The sequence below is a fragment of the Penicillium coprophilum genome (assembly GCF_028826855.1).
Source record: "Penicillium coprophilum strain IBT 35676 chromosome Unknown utg000002l_segment0_segment0, whole genome shotgun sequence".
In the NCBI taxonomy this organism is placed as follows: domain Eukaryota; kingdom Fungi; phylum Ascomycota; class Eurotiomycetes; order Eurotiales; family Aspergillaceae; genus Penicillium; species Penicillium coprophilum.
This window is the reverse complement of record NW_026622721.1, coordinates 785378-804675: the sequence shown is the minus strand read 5'-3', so window position 1 is coordinate 804675 and position 19298 is coordinate 785378. Positions and strand designations below refer to the sequence as shown.

Below are 19298 nucleotides of genomic sequence, written 5' to 3'. Positions count from 1 at the left end.
CGGATTCACTGCGTTTGTTGAGTGTGGTTGTCAAGCATTGTATCAACAGAAATCTAGAACTGGTATGGTACAAGTCATTTGAAATGTAAAGCTCTACAATTCAATGTAAATAAAACCGTAGGGCTATAGATCAGCTGCCATGTCACAAAATGCGCAACTGGTCTCTCGCCCACACCGGAATAAACTTCTCTTTGGTCCTGAGATATTCAGGCCGGCACCCATTGCGACAACTTGATACCCTCTACATTTCTACATCTATGAGCATTCGCTTTTTCGCCTTCTAAACTTACTCTAGTTGCTCGAACTCTCGAATTTGAGCAAAGCCATCCTCATTTGTCCTCAACCGTAACAAACACCCACGCCGTACGGGGCAACGCCTAGACCAGACCAGACCTTCTTCATAATGGCGGAGCCACCTGCAAAGCGTGCTCGCCGAGCCGATAGCTCAGCCATGTGGGATTCCAATGATAAAACGCCTCGTGCATCAGAGCAAGGATCAGACCGCGACCGCAGACGTTCACCAGCCCCACGAGATGACCGACGCGACGGCCGATATCGCTCTCGCTCACGAGAACGCAAAGATGGAAGGCGAGAACGGAGCTGGTCTCGAGATCGCCGCGACCGAGACCGACGAGACGGAGACAAAGAAGGGCGTGGGGCCCAGGACCGAAAGAGGAGCACCAGTCGGGAACGCAACCAGGATAGACGAGGTTAGTGAAATATTTTAACACATTGCAGTATTTGTGCTTTTCTAACATTGGAATGCCAGGTAATCCACCTAGAAGCGTTAAGTTTCGCGAACGTTCCCGCTCCCGATCTCCGCAACGCAATGGTGCAAAAGCCCGGTCACCCCCTCGAGGCCCCAGGAGTGACCGCCATGGCGACCGCAAAGAGCCTCGACCGCAAGATGATGGGCGGAAGTCGACAGGCGTACGACCAGGACAAGAACGTCACGAGGACGCGATGGACATAGACTTCAACGAAGACGCGGACGAGGACGAACTCGAAGCACAAATGCGAAGGACCATGGGTTTCAGCAGGTTCCGGACTACCAAGAACACCAAAATTCCCGGAAACAACATCTACGGTGTGCGGAAGGAGAAGAAGATCGAGTACCGACAGTACATGAACCGCCAGGGCGGTTTCAACCGGCCTCTCAGTCCCTCGCGATGAATCTTTACTGCATGTATTCCTACGGCACCATTTTTTCTTTGTATTCAAAAACACTGGACATTTTTCGGCCTTCGTTCGACACGATTTGCATTTGCGGAGCATGGTTTTGTTGGCTTGATATTTTACCTCCTTATTCAATGACTCAATCCTTGTCAGATTTACTACCAACCCCATTATTTCAAATATTATAGAACCCAAAAATTATCAAAATGATTCATCAGCCAAACCTGTATCAAGACCGATCGTGGTGGACTTGATTGTGGGTGCCACATATGACTGGACGTACATCTCCAGTGACGTAGGCCTCCCTGTATATCAGCAAACCTGCGATCCAAAATTGTCAGTTACAACCTCCTACACAGTGGCTTCATTACGATCATTAGCACCCAAGATAACGCCAAAATTTAAGATGTCAGCGACAGGAGACCGGCGTGAGATTGTTATTGTTGGTAAGAATAGAATATTTGCGATCCTGGTACCCCGCGCGACATACTCGCAACTCGCTGACCAAAATACTCACAGGTGGTGGCATCATTGGATGCTGCTCTGCATACTACCTCACCAGACATCCATCCTACGACCCTGCCCGCCACAAAATCACACTCATCGAGGCCACTGAACTCGCGGGCGGTGCATCGGGAAAAGCGGGTGGTATGCTAGCGCAATGGGCTTTCCCCAGCAATCTTGTCGGTCTCAGCTACAAGCTGCATGCTGAACTCGCAAAGGAGCATGATGGTATCAACCGATGGGGATACAGAGAGGTCAATTGCGGCCAACTCGTCGTGAGAGGTCGTGTTCTTGCTGAGAACACCGCAGGGAAGACCGGAGTTGGAAAAACGGAATCCCTTCAGAAGCGCAGCACAGCAGCTATGTCTAAGCTGAGGTCTGCTAAGGTCCCCGAGGACTTGGATTGGATTGAGCCGGAACTTCTGCGGGCTTATGAAAGTATGAGTGGACCAGGCGAAACCGCTCAAGTGCACCCATACCTTTTCACTACTTCCATTGCAAAGCTCGCCCAGGAAAAGGGCGCAAATATCATCCTTGGTCAGGTTACAAATATTGCACGGTCCAAGAGCTCTGTCGAGTCAGTGACATATACCGATAAAGCATCGGGTGAAACACAAACCATTGCCGCTACCGATGTGCTCGTTGCCGCTGGCCCCTGGACGAAAACTATCCTCCCTGAAGTTCCGATCTCAGCCATGCGGGCCCACAGTGTAGTCATCCAGCCAAAGAAACCAGTCAGTGCATACTGCTTGTTTACAAATATCGAAATCCCAGCCAACTTCAACCCGGAGAAGCAGTCACGGCCAACTGTCGCTGCGCCGGAGATCTACGCCCGTCCTGATGCAACTGTCTATGCGTGTGGCGATGGTGATAGAACAGTCCCTCTTCCAAAAACCTCTGCAGATGTCGAGGTTGACCAGGAACGCTGCCAGGAAATTATAGACCACGTGGGTAGTATTTCTGACGAGCTGCGCGACGGAGAGGTTCGCACTCGCCAGGCTTGCTATCTCCCCAACTGCGATTCTGGCTCCGGGCCACTAGTCGGTCTAACTGACGTGAAAGGACTGTATCTTGCAGCCGGCCATACCTGCTGGGGTATTCAGAATGCGCCGGGTACAGGGAAGCTCATGAGTGAGTTTGTATTTGATGGTAAGGCGAAGAGCGCGAACATTGGATCGTTAGATCCACGCGGGTTCATTTGAATACGTACTTGATACCACAATCACTTTAGCAGCAATATAGCAGGCTTTTTTTGAGGTTGAACGCATGTCGGTTCATGGGACATAGTATAGAAGCACTAAGCCGGAAAGGGAAAGGCGGATGACGTCCGTGGACATTGTCAGGCACACCTATGAAGCTAGTATTAATTTAGTAGGCGGTGAGTTGAGGTACATCCACCTATAGCTTATCCCGCGGAGAGGACAGCAGTTAATTGACTGAGGCTACATCATGCGTCACCTCAGATTTTCAGTGTTATTGACGTCGCTACTTTATGCAATTGGGATTATTGCAAGTGAAGATCCCAATGATGTATCCGTCTTGATTCGAGAGGCCGGACGCGCCAGCAACCAATCCCTGCTCTGGGGTCCCTACAAGTCCAACCTCTACTTTGGAGTGCGGCCTCGCATTCCGAAGAGTCTCACAGCGGGATTGATCTGGGGAAAGGTGGACGATTATGCCGGTGCTCAACAAAGTATGCTCATCATGGTAGACCGTTGCATTGGTGAAATATAAAGCTAACATCCGCTTAAGACTTTAGACACACATGTGAACAAAACGAAGGAATGACCGGGTATGGCTGGGATGAGTACGATATCCGAAAGGGTGGACGGGAGACTATTCATGATGCTGGGAACAGCTTAGACTTGACAATTGATTTCATCAAAGTTCCTGGTGGCCAGCACGGAGGTAGTTGGGGATTCCGAGTCAAAGGCACGCCTAGGGAGGGGGCAGATCCCGATCAGCCCATCACAATGATCTTCTATTCCACTCTCGAGGGCTTAGGCCATTTGGGAGCTGACTCTGAATCCTCTGGATCCACTGGCGTGGAAGGCAATGTCAAGCTCGAAGGATATACCACAGAACTTGGTGATTTCACTATCGATGTCACCACTGGACCGGAAACCAACTCGCATCCCCGCTACAATCATCCTAGCTCCACAGACAAGCCATTGGATCGCAGCATTGTGGCTAGTGTGGCCTTCCCAGAGGAGCAGCTTTGGCAAGCAAAGGGAATTTTCTTTACTCAACTGAAAGCGGAGGTTGACGATGCCCTTGAAGAGTATGGAAAAGAGAACGTTCCGCCCCCGGCCCAGTTGTTTACTATCAAGCATAAGCCTGGCCAGGGCAATGCTCATCTTGTCCAGAAGGTCTTCACGGGTGCATTCGAGTTTGATGTCCTGTTCTCCTCTGGCTCTGCGCCCGAATCGTTGACCTCGGAGACTCTCACCAAGGAAATTGATGATGCTTCTGCTGCATTCTCTGAAACATTTGAGCAGCTTCTCCCGCCACAAGCGCCATTCGACTCGCCAAAGTACTCAAGCTTCTCCAAGGCAATGCTGTCCAACCTCGTTGGTGGCATTGGATTCTTCCACGGTGATGATCTCGTGGATCGGTCCGCAAACCCTGCATACGAAGAGGAGAATGAAGGCTTCTGGGAAGAGACCGCTGAGGCCAGGGCTGCCGTGCAGCCTGCTATCGAAGGCCCAAAGGAGCTCTTCACTTGCGTTCCCTCCAGGCCTTTCTTTCCCAGAGGGTTCCTTTGGGACGAAGGCTTCCATTTGATTCCCGTGATCGAATACGACACCGATCTTGCGTATGTTTGCACCCACTTTGTTAGGTTTTGGTTGACATACTGACTTTGATACAGGCTCGAGATTATCAAAAGCTGGTTCCACCTGATGGACGAGGATGGATGGATAGCCCGTGAGCAGATCCTAGGTCAAGAGGCACGCAACAAGGTTCCCCCGGAGTTTACAGTCCAATATCCCCATTACGCAAACCCGCCTACTCTGTTCATGGCCCTGGAAGCATTTATGGACAAAGTCAAGACTAGCACCAACAAGAGTACAGACTTCGAATCCCTGGACACTCAAGATGCGACCGCAAGCCTGCGCTCTGCCACTGTCCGATACCCGGAACTTTCTGAGGCATACCTTCGTTCATTCTACCCGCTTCTGAAGAAGCACTACAACTGGTACAGAAAAACTCAGCGCGGTGATATCACTTCGTATGACCGTGAAGCATTCTCAACCAAGGAAGGTTACCGCTGGCGCGGACGTTCCGTCCAGCATATCCTCACTTCTGGCATCGATGACTATCCCAGAGCTCAGCCGCCGCACCCCGGTGAGCTGCATGTTGATCTGATCAGTTGGATGGGCATGATGACTCGCACTATGCGTCGCATTGCCGAGAACCTCGGTGAGGAAGAAGATGTCGAGCAATTCGCCTCATACGAAAACGCTATCACTCGTAACATTGATGACTTGCATTGGGATGAGAAGGAGCAAACCTTCTGCGATGCGACCATTGATGAATACGAAGAGAGCGTCCACGTCTGCCACAAGGGTTACATCTCCATCTTCCCCTTCCTGACTGGTATGCTCGGTCCTGACAGCCCGCGCCTCAAGGCTGTGTTGGACTTGATCGGTAATCCTCAGGAGTTGTGGAGTGATTATGGTATCCGCAGTTTGAGCAAGAAGGATAAGTTCTACGAGACGGATGAGAACTATTGGAGAAGCCCTATTTGGATTAACATCAACTACTTGGTGTTGAAGAATCTCTATGTAAGTGCTTCCATCTTTTGATTTACTTACCCGCAAAATCTGACAGCACCTGTATAGGACACTGCCACGGTTTCTGGTCCCCATCAGGAGCAGGCACGGGAGATGTACTCTGACTTGCGGAAGAATCTGGTCGAGAATGTCTTCCGCGAGTGGAAGAAGACTGGGTTCGCTTGGGAACAGTACAACCCTGACTCGGGTAATGGCCAGCGGACACAGCACTTTACCGGCTGGACCAGTATGGTGGTGAACATGATGTCCATGCCAGATTTAGCCGGGCCCGGAAAGACCACTCATGACGAGTTGTAAGCTATTGGAGCTTGATGTGAAAAGGTTCGTCAAGTATATTACATAGTGGTCATTCTGATAGTTGTACGCAATCATTTATCCGACATTTGAATCGATCCCCCCAACGCCAAGCTAATATATCAATTCATATCCCTGATTTGTAGCTCAATGGCGGTGATCATGGTCGTCTCGGTCTCGTCTGCGTTCGGGGTGTCGCCGGCGCTCAGCCGGTGAGTAGCTGCGCTCCATTCGTCGTCGTTTCTGGTGTTCCTCATCTTTGCGATTAGGTCGACTCCTAGAACGGGAGACAGAGCGCCGTCTGTGGTGGTCTCGACCGCGAGATCGTGATCTGTGACGATAGCTGCGATGGTGGCGCTCTCTATCGTCATGATGCCTGTGGCGCCTCCGATCCTTCTCACGTGCATGGTCATCTCCTCTATCATGTCGTCTGTCCCGTCGTGGGCTTCGGGTTCGCTCACGTCTGTGTCGGTGACTCGAGCGGTGGTCCTTTTCCCTTGTAGCAGCATCTGGCATATCTTCTTCTTTTGACACCATCTCTGCACTACTGGAACCTCCTAGAGGAACCATGTTGGCATTCGCAGATGCTTTGGGGGGCACCGGGAGGCCCAGAGCGATAGCCATTGCTTCCTCCTCAGCCTCCTTCACACGTTGAAGCTCCTCTCGCTCTTTGCGGTTTCGTTCTTCTTCATCTTCGTCTCCCTTGGCATACCAGCCGAGATCACGATTTTGCTGCCATCTGCCAACCGGGGCCATCACTGAGTGGCCCAGGTAGTTCTCGCGGTGGGCGGAGCTTTGGACGTCGGACCATTTGAACTCATTGCGGCCGCCGCTGAGACAAAATTTAGCGACCTTCAACCTGAGTAAACCGAGGATAAAATCAGCAGATCAACTTACCGGCTCCCTTCTTTGCGTACACTGGCAACCAAATCCATCGTGAGAGAGGACTGTGGAGGAAAATTATGTTGTAGAAAGGAGGAAGCCAGCACATTAGTAGCTGTACGTACTCAATGACGGTCCGTGCGCGGGCGGTCAGCCATTCCATCATCCGAACATTGCACCTCCCCGCAGCCATGGAGGTGTTTTAGACCAGCTTGATCATGATCTGTTTACAAAGTTCTCACCCTTTTGTCTCTTGTGGCTTGAACTTCCTGCCCTTGGAAATGACAGAACAAGCCTCTCCTCTTACTATTCACCACTCTTTCTGCTCAGATCCAAGGAAGTACTCTTCTCTGCGCTCCGCAATTGGAAACAAGCACCCTTAGCTGGCGGCAATGTCTTCTCCTCTTACCGAGGAGACTGGCTCTACGGAAACTGAAAGGGAAATTTCAGGATATAGGCCCCAGGTACAAATCTTGAATGTGGAAACAGAAGAGGAACGGGTATGTTTGTCTTTAGAGAGACCTCACGTGAGAACTATGAACTGACTTCTGCTAGTTTCCCAGGTGGGTACCTATGCTTACGCAGCCTGAATTCATTGTGACTGATCATTTTCGAGCTGTAGAGATGTTACTGGGCCAACTGTGTCTGCTTGGAGGTGTAACTTGGTGAGTACCTGCTGCTAGTTGCCGCTTCGAGTGTCTGATTCTCCTTCAGTACTAACCTTCCTCTTAAAAGGCGGCTCTCTCACAACGTCGAAATTTGCTTTTTACAGCTCATGTCGACAATATTTACGTATGGATTCCCAGTGGACCTCGCCAGCTCCTTGGCTCCCGACCCGAGATGGTTATCCACCCAGTAATGAAGGAACCCAATGCACCTGGATATATCGATCGTTCCAGGCCTCATACGATCAATCATATCATTGTGGATGATTTGGGAGTTGATGAGGTTTTGCTGTTAGCAACAGACTCTGGAAATGTCACTGGCTACAATGTCGAGGCTATCTTCTCGGCAATCAATAGGTGCGCCAAATATGGAGGCGATCGACCATTTGATACACACGAAGTCAAACCTTTCTTTGTTGAACATGTTCATTTAAGTGCCTGGGGCTTGGCCACTCACAAATTTGCTCGGTTGATTGCTGTGAGCGCGAACACGGGTGTTATCACGGTCTTTGCTTTCGCATTGGTGGATGATGGTTCTGAGAGTGATGATAGCAGTCCCGGTTTCTCTGAGACTTCGATCATGGGAGACTCTGATGTATTGGAAAACACATGGGTATCAATAGACAGTGCAACATCGATGGAGGAGCTGAAAACCGACATGCCCCATCATCGAACACGCAACCTGCGGCTCAGCTATAGGGGGCATTTCGACAACATTCCATGTGTATCATTTGCCAACTTTGAATTGGACCCCAACGGTCTATGGATGGTCAGCACCGATATCGTCAACCGAGTCTTTGTATGGAGAGTCTGGGACTGTTTGACTCCTGTCAAAACATCCAATTATGATCATTCAAGGGATGTTCGAGAGCAAAGAGGATGGTTCGTCTTGCCTTTACATCCTCGCAGAGTTCAGCAACACCGCTATAAGTATGATGCCTGTGGGTGTGAACCCCGGCCAAAAATTATGAATGGCCGAATGGTTTTTGACGTCTCGGATACGGTTGATGATGTCGTAGCCAGATCCACCCTCGCTGCTCAGAAAGTCGATGATGAGGAGCATGCAACAGTTTCGAGCTTGCTTTTACCAGACGATGTCTTGTCCTCTGATTGTTCTGTTCATACCCAATCTGGACCGCACCCATCAAGTTCAGGGCATGGTGATACAACTCCAGAAGCCTCTGAAACCCTCTCTCCCGCCACTACCAGTGACGGCATCGATATAAGCTCCTCCGAAGTACCACAAGACCATGAGATGGCTCCACCCCGTCAATCGATCCGTGCGAGACGTGGTATTACTAATTTGATTGAAGAAGAAAATGAGCAAAACGGCGCGGATTGTGTTGTCGATGTGGATGCTCTGAGGTGCTTTGTTTCCCATCGTAAGTAAGGGGTTTGCTTTGGCGTATTGGATTGGAATGCTAATCTGCCATTCAGCGTGCAACCCTCGATTCTTCCCGATCCTCCACTTCTCTGGGAATGACATCACGTTAGATCCTTATCCATTGGACCATGGATCACGGACGCTCTCTCGGTCTCCTCTTCAATCACTGGTAGATGATTCTATGTTCTCGTCCTGTGATCGCTTGAATTTGATCAAATACCTCCCTGAACTTGGGATCGTTATTGTCGCCTCCCAGGCCGGTGGAGTTGCCATCATCACTCTTACATGGCAGGAAGAGATCGGCCACACCTTTCGCCTCGACTGGCTTCTCCCTTTCCCCACACAGGAGAGGGAAGACGAATGTCCAAGACCACCTCTTATGGGTATTGCTGCAAGCCCCATGCCTGGATTTGAGATACCGCCGGATGTCCCCTGTATCCCTCGAGATGTCAACCCCAGCGATCGCATTAGATTCAACCACCGTCTACTCAACCCCGATAAAACTGAGCCCTGTGTCGCAAACCCGCCCGAATGCGGGGCCTCTAGTCCCTGTGAACCGAACATTTGTACCGAAGAGCCGGACCTCACAATTCCTGAAACCCACGCCTATGCTTCGGATACCTATCAACCTCATGAAAGCTGGCATGGTTATCACCCTTCACGGCATTACAGATTGCTTTTGCTTTACTGTGATTCTACAGTCATGAGCTATGAGTTCTGGCATGACTGGAGAAGCTGATCATTAGCACCAAACCTGATTTTGCTTTTTGGATCATGGGTTGAAGAAACATGCTCATCTAAACCCACAAATCTGCCCATGTCAGTATCTAATTGTACAAATGCATGTCAAATCAAGTTAATTGAACAACACAAAGTATGAAAGTATTTACATCCACATCCTACATGAAAGAAAAGCGCAGTCGAGAAACAGTATTAAATATAAACATGTCATCGTCCAGCGGTGACTTGAGGCTCTGACGGAGGCGAACCTGATTGGTTTCACAAAATAACCTTAAATTCACCCGTGGACATTTTAGCCACCAAAAGTGTCGGGACCTCGGGAAACCTTGTAAGATACTCCTGGATAATATGACCATCAAACGCAGTTTCAAATCTAGCCTACTGGATTCCACAATTCTTTTTGCTCTTACTTGAAAGTCCTCCCGGAAAAAGCTTGTGGTCCCGGGGCCTGCTTCACAAATTCGGTTATGTGTTGCTGGTCAAACCCCTTGATAGTAGTATGGGCACCACATCAGAGCTAAGATGCGTGGCGTTGACTTGGCATGAACTTACAATACCAAGATAATCCTAGCAATTTTTGATAGTTTGACCTTGATGAAAGGTTTTACTGTTTCGGCGTTTTTCAGTGTCGGTGAGTATAAATACCACCTTTCTATTCGGAAGCCTCTGAGTTATAGACTAACGAGACTGTAGCTAAATATTATATAACAATCCTTGGAAGACAACCGAGGGAGTTACCACTACCCATATTAATATTCCAAGAAATCGCGAAGCTAACACGGAAGGCCCTCTTCCTAGTCCTAAGATTCAAGAGTACCCATCAAAGACATACGAGAGGGCAGAACAGGCTTGACTAGATCGCCTTTAGGATTCAATGGTCAAGCGTATGCCAACGATATGACATACGATACTATCACAGTAGCCTACACCAGAAATAACGCGCCTAGGTATGTCTATACCAGACGCTGAAACACCCTTGGTGAATGTCCCCGCTGATCATAATAGTTTATATGATAAATTTAGAGCTCAGAACTCACTTAGCTCCGCCGTTGGCGATATACTTGTGTCTTGGAAGGATATCGAGTCCAACTACCTGAAGAACATCTTTCCTGACGAAAATTCATCACTAGGTAACCTTACATTCCTCATTGAAGATAGTAAGATGAACTTTGTTCCAAACACACTAGACGCAACTATAATGGTAGCAGAGGTGCAGTATTTACTCAACGGTCAACTCATGCCTACTACGTGAAATATCGCCTCCAATAACGCCGGCACTCCCCCAAGAATTGTGTAAGACGGCTCAATCGCCGTTTGAGAAAAAAGGGTGCTAGTCGAGATTCCTACCACAGAAAGACGGATATCTCCTGTGACACCAAGGCCTCTAAGATCCCTAAGATCAGCGACTATGGTATCATAATAGATTCAAACTCTCCCGGCATACGCGCGTGCTGGAGAGACAAGCTGGTCTTCCTTGTGAATATCAATGAGTGGAAAGGTGGAAAGCAGGCCACTTGGACACCCCTACCTGGTACGGATAGACACAATCTTTCTAGGGAGAAATGGGGAAGCATCACATTTGATGATATCATTGCGACTTCATTTGCCTTTACATTGCACCAGCTTAAATGGTCAATTCTCAGCAGTCTCTTGTACTTCCGATGGGTTCTAGTGATCAGTCCAGGACTTTTTGGGCACTCAAGAAATTCGTAACATGAGTAATATAATCTAAGAAGTTATCTACACTCATGTGTGATGCAAAGCTGTTGTATATGTATAAACGAGGTCAAATGATGATAAGAAATCACTAATTCATAGGTTCCTGTTTTACAGTCAAAAAACGAAAGACAGTCAAGCAATCAACCACACTGGAATTATAAAAGTATCAAATAAATGCAGGATATCAAAGAGACAAAGGCGCTGGCAACAGGTGCCACATATATGGGCAGATATATATGAATGTTGGATGTTGCCTACGCTTGGCCATAAACGCATGAAAGTGAGGTAAAAGCAGATAAAAAATCGAATACAAAGCAAGAGCGAAGTGAGAATCAAATGAAATGGAGTTTAGAAGCAGAAAAAGGGGGAATTGAGGAAATCACAAATCAGAAAAGCGACAAGGGGAAAATGTGAAGCTAAACAAAGAGGAAAAGAAAAGAGCATGAGTTCGTAATATGCATCAATATCATTAAGACGCTTTTTAAACGGGAAGAAAAGACGAAAATATTCATGTCCGGCTGAATGTTGAGTCGTAGACATAGAAGCTCAATCTAGAAATCGTCGTCCATCTCGTCACTATCCCATTCGTCTTCACGGTCGTTTTGTACTAAATCCAAAAATCGTTGAAGGCCGGGGTGTGCCTGTGCTCTGCCTGGTCGGATTGCTATAGCCTCCCACCGAATGGGACCGTCTTCGTCTGCCAATGGGTCTTCAGGGACCTCTGCCCACCGGGCAGGGCGCCTGGGATCACCTGCCTGAGGGGGGACACGGTTGACAGGAATATCCGCCCATCGGACAGGATGTCTGGCCTGTCGTCTCGCATTTCGGTTTCGTACCTCGGCCATGGCGCGAGCTTGGGCTTGACGTTCAGCTGCTGCTGCACGGGCAGCTGCGTGATCACGCTGGCCAGGTCTGCCGCCACCACGGTTGACTTGGGGTGGAGCGGGAGCGGGAGGAGGAGGGTGTCGGCGGTGGAGGTCATCTTCATCGTTATCAAATTCAAAAGCAGGGTGGTCATCATCGCTTTCGTCGGTTTCTTCGTGAATTGCTACCACTGGTGGGTCATCGTCAAAGTGTAGGAGTGCGTCTGGGATGCGGTGGAGTTCTTCGGCTCCGTCGGGGTTGATGCCATCACCACCTTCCAAATCCCAAAGACGATTGAAGCATTGGCCACTCGGGTCGTTGAAATGCCTATATGGATTGTCTGCACATAACCAGGCAGAGCAAAGGTAGCAGAAGTGTGTGTCACACTGGAAGCAGCGCATGTGATTGCATCCCATTTGCTTTTGGCAAGGGACATTGCAAGTCGGGCAAGGAGTAGTATATAGACGCAAGTATTCTTCGGTTGCCTTTTCCTCCTCTGTGGGCTCGCCGTCGCGGCGTGGGAAACAGCGTACCAATTCGCCATGCCAGCCCTTCTTGCAGACGCAGCAAAAGGGCGTAGTTGCAGTCTTCGCAGATAGACACACGCTCCGCCATCGGAGGAAGCTCCCCATCATTGGCTTCGGTGCGAGGCTCGGAGCCGTCTTCTTCGTCGGAGCTATCCAAGTCATCTGACATGGGATCGTCTGGTTTGGGGTGTCGCTTGGATCGTGCAGCTCCCTGGCACCATTGCCGTGGACAGTAGACTGTGGTCTTGTCGGCTTCAATTTTCTTTTTCCTCTTGAGGAACGCGTATCGTTGAACTACGTCGGTAGCCAGAGGAATCTGGAGTAGCTCGCTTGGTCCCAGGGTACGATCGCGCTTCTTGCGGGGCGGGGTCTGGCCGTCGCCCGCTGCAGCTGTAGGTCTCTTGTTGTATTCACAATCCGGTGCCATGCATCTAACACTATCAACATCACCCTCTGCGATGCAGCTGTTGTAGAAATCCTGCAAGCATTGGATGCAGAACACATGGGAGCAGCGAAGTAATCGATAGCAAACGGTGCCCTTTTTTGGTTCTAGACATACTCCACATTCAAAAGTCCCCTGCTCAAACTTTTCCCGTTCGGCCTTTTTGTTGTAGTCCAGTAATGCGATCTTCAAATCCCGCGATATACATACTTCCCCAAACTGATCTTGGATATTGAAAGTTGTTTCTGCAAGTTGCTGGAGATGATCAATGTAGGTGAAGACGACTAGATCCTTTCCACATCCTTCCCAGAGTCGGCGGCAATCGCTGGATAATTGATCAATGACCGAGGGGGATAGCCATGAAGGGATCGTTCTCAGATGAACGATAGGCGGCTTTTCGGTTGGGTAACCGTGTGGCAATTCAATCTCGAGATTAAGCGGAGGCAAATGTGAGAGTAGATGGACATCTTTGATGGGTGGGTGGTCTAGTTCTCCCTTAGACTCGTCTAATGAGGTTGGAGGGGTGATGGCGGGCACAACTTCCAGCGGTTGCTGAAAACATATTGAGGTTGGGGCGGAAGGTGCGACTGGAAGATCGAGGACGGCTTTGAACGGAGAGGAAGGATCGATTTGTATTTCTGGAAAGATCGCGGCAATCGAGGAAAGCTCGACCGAGCGGTCATCCTCCGGGAAGTCGACTTCAGTCATGGCGGAATGAGACCGGGTTTCTTCACTTGTGAAGATTTCTCTCAGGTGGGGGTGACTTGTATATTTGTCTCCGATAGAATGCTAGTGACTCGCAATCTAGAGACAATGGTTGTCTCCAGCGAAAAAAAAAGAGAAAAAAATAGTAATCTCAGCAACACTAGCTCATCGTAAAATAGCCGATAGTAATAATGATGACCGATCCCAAGTGAATTGTCACTAAGGACGTTCGGGCACAAAAGGGGGGGTTGATATCCTGCAGGAAGATCACTTCGAATCAGCGCTGCGACTGAGATCCCAAAAAAAAAAATTAGACCAACCAAAGATGAAGATGTTCCGAGTATTCGTTCTATAGGCCAATGTTCGGCAGAAAGTCGGGAGGGGTCTAACAGATGATGCAATAGGGAGTCTGGGGTTTGAAGAGAGAACAACGGCGTCATTGTTTGAAATTGAAGTAGTAGATGGGTGATAATAGAAAGAAAAACACACAAAAAGGTCCAAATCAGATCCAAAAAGAAATGGCAAATCCCCTCGGATGCCTAAAAATGGAGGAAACAATTTGCCAGGTCGAAAAGTCCCCGCTGCCCAATGTCCTTATCGTGGCGATAACAGGTCTTGGCAGTCTTGGCCTTAGCCCTGACCTTGATATCCCTGAATATCCCAAATTAGGGGACTTTTGGAAACTTCCTGTTATTCACTCTTTTCGATCCAACAATGGGGGACACTCCACTAGCATCATTGTCTCTGACTCATGTCCATTATGTTAGTTGCAACATTGTAATTGTTTTTTTTTAACTTACTGACAAGTTCCCAGAACCCTGAGGACCAACTGTCCTTTGTTTCAGCATGGTTGGCCCTGATCCCACAGGCACTATGTGTCTCCTATGCAACTTTGATTTGGTCAACAAGAGAGGTGGAAGTCATCATGATGTTTGTAGGACAGATGGGGTGTGAAGCCTTGAACTTTGTCCTCAAACGTTTCATTAAGGAAGAGCGACCGAAGGGTGAGTTGTCGATGTCGATGGTCTCGTGGGCACCTTCCTAAACTAACGCGTGTAATTCATAGAAATGTTCGGCAAGGGATATGGAATGCCCTCTTCACACGCCCAATTCATGACCTTCTTCTCCGTCTACCTTACCTTCTTCCTTCTCTTCCGTCACAGCAAAGCTTCCGCCAGCTCCTACCCCAATGCTGCCGTCCTCCTCCGAGTTCTGGTCATGCTGGCCCTTTGCATTGGAGCTGCTGGTGTGGCTGCTAGCCGGGTTTACCTCAACTACCATACCCCGAGACAAGTCCTTGCTGGCTGTGCTGCCGGATTTGTATGCGCTTGTGGCTGGTTCGTGGTCACCAGCCTACTTCGAAGCTCTGGCTTGGTGGAATGGGCCATGGAGACTACCGTGTCCCGCCTGGTCAGAATCCGTGACCTTGTCGTGAGTGAGGACCTGGCTGAGGCTGGCTGGCAACGTTGGGAGTCTCAGAGATTGAAGCGTCGCGGTCTTAGTAAGAAGTCGCAGTAAGGGGGTGCACCATTTGAACTTTTACATCCTATCATAGTAGCAAGCGAACACCTGCATGTTGATTTAATTGCTTGGAATAAAGTGTATTCTTATCTCTGTCTACTCAATCGTCGTAAATCTCGAAGTAAACAGCACACAATGGCTTTGTAGTCGAGTCACGTGTCAGCTGGCCTCCCACATCAACACCGCAGCTACCAACCACCCCTCGTGTCCTGCGACGACTTAAGAAAAAATGTGTAGTGGTCTATTTACATGAGTCACATTTGATTTTTGTGCTCCTTTTTTTCACTCTTTTACCTGATGTATGGAGCGTTGATATCTTGGTGATCCACCGAATAACTTTCTGCCAGGAACACAGAACTCAACAAGTCCTCAATGATGGACGTATCTTCAGATCCATCCGAAGCCACTATGGAGGAGCATCATATTGTCAAGGCAGATGAGGTTGACCAAACTGGGACCGATATATCGCCAGTTTCAGACGACCAACTCATGGAGGAGGTGGCTGAGGGGCTCCGCCAGGAACAGGCCTCACAGGCTGCACCCGCTCCTGAGATGGCGCCCCCTGCGCCCGAAAAATCCTTTAAACGACCTGAACTTCGTCGTGATGGCTCTGCTCCACCTCCCCCCGATGCAGCCGCCCCCTCCAGCTCCCGCCCAGGAGACTACGGATCGGGGTGCAAGCTCCCTGAGCTTATCGGACTTGCGGAAGCTTGTGGGTGAAATGCCCAAGATTGAGCAACCAGCCTATGCCTTTGAATATGCCGACGCCCAATCGTTCCCTGATGAGCTCGATGAGTGGTTCCAGTATAACGCCTTTGATCGTGTCATGTTGACGGGGACAAAAGCAACTTTTAACCAGAAATGGCCTACGTTTTGCCAGCAACGCCAACGAGACACACCCGGGTTGTCTTGGCTTGACGCATCCAAGGACTTACGTCGATCGTTTGTCTCTCGGGTGCTTGAAGATTTGCAGCTTGCTGAAGTCTCCGCGCGATTGGAAGCCCTTGAAACCATTTGCTATGTCGTCACTGGTGTATGGGGTCTCAGCGGTGGGAGTGTAGCGCCTGACTATCATGAGGGGGGAAATTCAGAGTCAGCAACCGAAACGCCACTGCTCAAGTCAATGCAAATTCAGTGCATCGAGCAGAATGTTTCTCTTCTCCAGGAATGCTCGGGCGTTACCGCATTGGTGCAGTACATGTGCCGCCTTTTTGATAAGACCCGCTCGGCACTCGGATCGGACTCCAATGACGTTGATTACGAGCGGATTAACCCTGGTGATATCGCGGCACCGGAGCGTGAGGCCAACTTAATTCTTACAATTTTATACTTTGCCGTGGAAGTGGGTCGCAGACAACAGGCGCGCGACCCTCAGTGCAGCTCGATACGCGATGCACTGACTAGCTCAAACCCCAGTCTATTGGTCTCCATTGTCGAAATCATTGCCCGATTGCGCTGGGACGAATCTGCCAATATTCCACTTACTAGAATCCTACTGTTGTTGTGGAAGTCACTCCTGCTCGTCTTTGGCGGGACTGATGATTTAAAACGTGCAAAGGAAATACTAGAGCCTGCTGCTTCCCCTGAGAAGGATGATTCGAAACGCAGGACCCCATTTTTACACGCCTCCCCTCTGGACTACCATCTCTTTCGTCAGGAAATCACTTCCAAATACCCAGCTTACAATCCTCCGCCACTCGTCGTTCCACTGGAATTGGAAAACAATTCAATTCTACCCCCTCTTCCACATAATGTGGCCAGGATGAATGCGTCCAGTGGTATCTTTTGCGGTGTTGCCCCATCGATCTCCGGTGGAAATGGCTCTATCCTTCAACAAGCTGTTCATATTGCAACCCCGGCCCCATCTCCACCGCCATCCCCCGCTGGCCCAGGAGGGAAAGCTGGGAAAAAGCAGAACTATCAGACCAATCAAAATTTCCCATTCATGTACCCTCCCCTAGATGATTCTAGCAACCGCATTGGCGGGAAGGGTACAACTGAACGCCAGGACACCTTGGTTGGAAAGAAATGGGAAGGCAGCGATGTCCCTGCGTCAATCATTGAAGCCGGAAAGCTCTTTTCGACGCATGTGAAAATGACCCGTGCGATGCGACAACTTTGGCAGGAACGTGAACATTTTATGCAGTACGACCGTGGCTGGAATTCCGAGGACGCTGCTCACTTCCCTGATAATATCTCAGATGACCTACCAGATGATTTTGAAGATCTGGACTTGTCGAGTGACGAGAAGGCCGAGCCTAAGCCCAAGCCAGCAGAGAAAGAAACAGATGATCCTGATATTCAGCGGCGCCTAGATGCGGTTGACTCGTTTTATGTGAGTGCATGCCATCAATCCTCAGATTCGATATTCGCTGACTGTTTACCAGACCCATACTCTATCTCACCTTCAGTCCATCACCATCGTATTTTTGAAAATCATCCTCACAAATGTCAGCGCAGTGGTCAGTCAGGCTACTAGTCAGACTACGCAGGGCATGAGGTGAGCTCAGACACTTCAGATAAAAACGATTGCCTGCTAACACAAGTTTCAGTAACAGTCACTCCATGAATGGCTCCTCTCACAACCTACTTTCTGATGCATCCATCGATGAGTTAGACAACATTCGACTCCGCGAGATCACCGGGAAAGCCGTGTCTGGAATTCTGTTGCTTCTGCTTAAGTGGTTTAAACGATCTCGTGAGTTCACTCCCATACCGAAATATGAATTGTATGTCGCTTACCCATGAAGATATCTTGAAATTTGAATATATGACACAGCTATTGCTTGACTCAAACTACATCCCCTTGATTCTCAAGATGTTTGCACATCAAGATGTTGATCAAACGGTGGCACATAAGAATGACCGCGAAGACTTGTCGTATGTGACTCAACCTAATTCGTTAAGCCAGCTCACCCACTGATACTATAACCAGCTTCTTCCACTTCTGTAAAAGCAACACCGATGTACCCCCGGAAACCGAAGAGGACTCCTGCGGTGACACCGAAAGCGAAGATGAAGCCATGCCACCCCCAATCGCCCGTCATCGCCTGGATCCAACAGCAAACGGCAGCATGCCAGGATTTCCTGAGGAGGAATCCCTCACCGATATCTTCAACGGACCGGCACGCCCCGAAGTCGACGAATTAGGCTACCCAACCGCGCCCCTTCCCAAAGAGCCTATCAAAGTATTCTCCTTCCGCAACTTCTTCTCCGCCATCAACTACCTACACGTCATGCAAAAGATCACTCGCAACAAAGCCCACCGCTGCCTCCTACTAGTGCAGTATAAATCAAGCAACATCCTCCGCAAGGGCCTCAAGATCCCAGACCCACACCTCCGCTTCTACACCCTCAAACTTTTCAAATCCCAAGTCCCCTACTGCGGCCGCAAATGGCGCCAGAGCAACATGCGCGTGATCACTGCTATCTACCTGTACTGTCGCCCCGAGCTGCGCGACGACTGGCTTGCGGGTTCTGACGTTGACGCTGAGGTTGAGGAGGCTTTGCCGTTGGAACAGGCGCTTCGTGGTCTTACCCACTGGTGGCATCTGCGTCAGTACAAGGATGTCATGGGCGGTGAGGAGGGTGCGTCTATGATGGAGGAAGAACGTGATTTCTTCGTTCGAGAACTCGAGTCTATGGGCTGGGGTACTGCTGATGAGATGCTTGCTGGGACTTGCGAGGAGGAAGTCAGTGCTCCTATGATGCAGCAGGGCAGTGAATGGGAGGGCGTGCCGCTGCCAATGGAGGGGTGGTCGTGAGATCCCTGTCTTGAGAGGCAATGAGATCAATGAAAGCGCTTTCTATACCCACTGTGGTTTTTCTGTTTGGTTATGTAGTCAATCTCACTGCTGTTTTTGTTTTTTTTTGTGCCCGGCTTTTAGCTTGAGTCGAATTATTCTTTCCATATTTATCTTGGGAAATACAAGTTTCACTGTTTTCAGGTGTTTGTACTATGTATATCGATACTCTTTCTTTTTATCGTATCCACGATTTGGAGGTTCTAGGCTTGACTACTAACTCCAGCACAAGCGCCGACTGAATGAATGAGACAAGTGTTTGCATGTAATATGCTCA

General features: G+C 49.4%; 8 protein-coding genes across 8 annotated transcripts; 6 read left to right on the top strand and 2 right to left on the bottom strand.

The window, feature by feature from the left end:
* Positions 1–403: 403 nt before the first annotated feature.
* Positions 404–1173, top strand: N7500_001709 (SNUT3/LISCH7 family protein; the record flags this gene model as incomplete). The annotated part of the gene is made up of 2 exons (XM_056672855.1): positions 404–710; positions 770–1173. 2 exons carry the CDS (start codon positions 404–406, stop codon positions 1171–1173), a joined length of 711 nt encoding a protein of 236 aa, XP_056536374.1.
* A 409-nt stretch (positions 1174–1582) lies between these two features.
* On the top strand, positions 1583–2882 carry N7500_001708 (NAD(P)/FAD-dependent oxidoreductase; the record flags this gene model as incomplete). Its single annotated transcript, XM_056672854.1, has 2 exons — positions 1583–1622; positions 1696–2882. The coding sequence occupies 2 exons, from the start codon at positions 1583–1585 to the stop codon at positions 2880–2882; spliced, it is 1227 nt and encodes a 408-aa protein (XP_056536373.1).
* Positions 2883–3129: 247 nt separating this feature from the next.
* Positions 3130–5771, top strand: cwh41 (mannosyl-oligosaccharide glucosidase; the record flags this gene model as incomplete). The annotated part of the gene is made up of 4 exons (XM_056672853.1): positions 3130–3373; positions 3433–4495; positions 4550–5465; positions 5523–5771. The coding sequence occupies 4 exons, from the start codon at positions 3130–3132 to the stop codon at positions 5769–5771; spliced, it is 2472 nt and encodes an 823-aa protein (XP_056536372.1).
* A 119-nt stretch (positions 5772–5890) lies between these two features.
* Positions 5891–6703, bottom strand: N7500_001706 (MMtag domain-containing protein; the record flags this gene model as incomplete). Its single annotated transcript, XM_056672852.1, has 3 exons — positions 5891–6257; positions 6301–6600; positions 6666–6703. The coding sequence occupies 3 exons, from the start codon at positions 6701–6703 to the stop codon at positions 5891–5893; spliced, it is 705 nt and encodes a 234-aa protein (XP_056536371.1).
* A 339-nt stretch (positions 6704–7042) lies between these two features.
* On the top strand, positions 7043–9438 carry N7500_001705 (uncharacterized protein; the record flags this gene model as incomplete). Its single annotated transcript, XM_056672851.1, has 4 exons — positions 7043–7150; positions 7206–7307; positions 7386–8697; positions 8753–9438. 4 exons carry the CDS (start codon positions 7043–7045, stop codon positions 9436–9438), a joined length of 2208 nt encoding a protein of 735 aa, XP_056536370.1.
* An 899-nt stretch (positions 9439–10337) lies between these two features.
* Positions 10338–10692, top strand: N7500_001704 (uncharacterized protein; the record flags this gene model as incomplete). The annotated part of the gene is made up of 2 exons (XM_056672850.1): positions 10338–10387; positions 10464–10692. 2 exons carry the CDS (start codon positions 10338–10340, stop codon positions 10690–10692), a joined length of 279 nt encoding a protein of 92 aa, XP_056536369.1.
* A 1018-nt stretch (positions 10693–11710) lies between these two features.
* Positions 11711–13700, bottom strand: N7500_001703 (RBR-type E3 ubiquitin transferase; the record flags this gene model as incomplete). Its single annotated transcript, XM_056672849.1, has 3 exons — positions 11711–12350; positions 12409–13028; positions 13110–13700. 3 exons carry the CDS (start codon positions 13698–13700, stop codon positions 11711–11713), a joined length of 1851 nt encoding a protein of 616 aa, XP_056536368.1.
* A 711-nt stretch (positions 13701–14411) lies between these two features.
* On the top strand, positions 14412–18982 carry N7500_001702 (Phosphatidic acid phosphatase type 2/haloperoxidase; the record flags this gene model as incomplete). Its single annotated transcript, XM_056672848.1, has 9 exons — positions 14412–14459; positions 14512–14701; positions 14764–15211; positions 15566–15816; positions 15866–17553; positions 17606–17718; positions 17771–17916; positions 17969–18098; positions 18154–18982. 9 exons carry the CDS (start codon positions 14412–14414, stop codon positions 18980–18982), a joined length of 3843 nt encoding a protein of 1280 aa, XP_056536367.1.
* Positions 18983–19298: the final 316 nt, after the last annotated feature.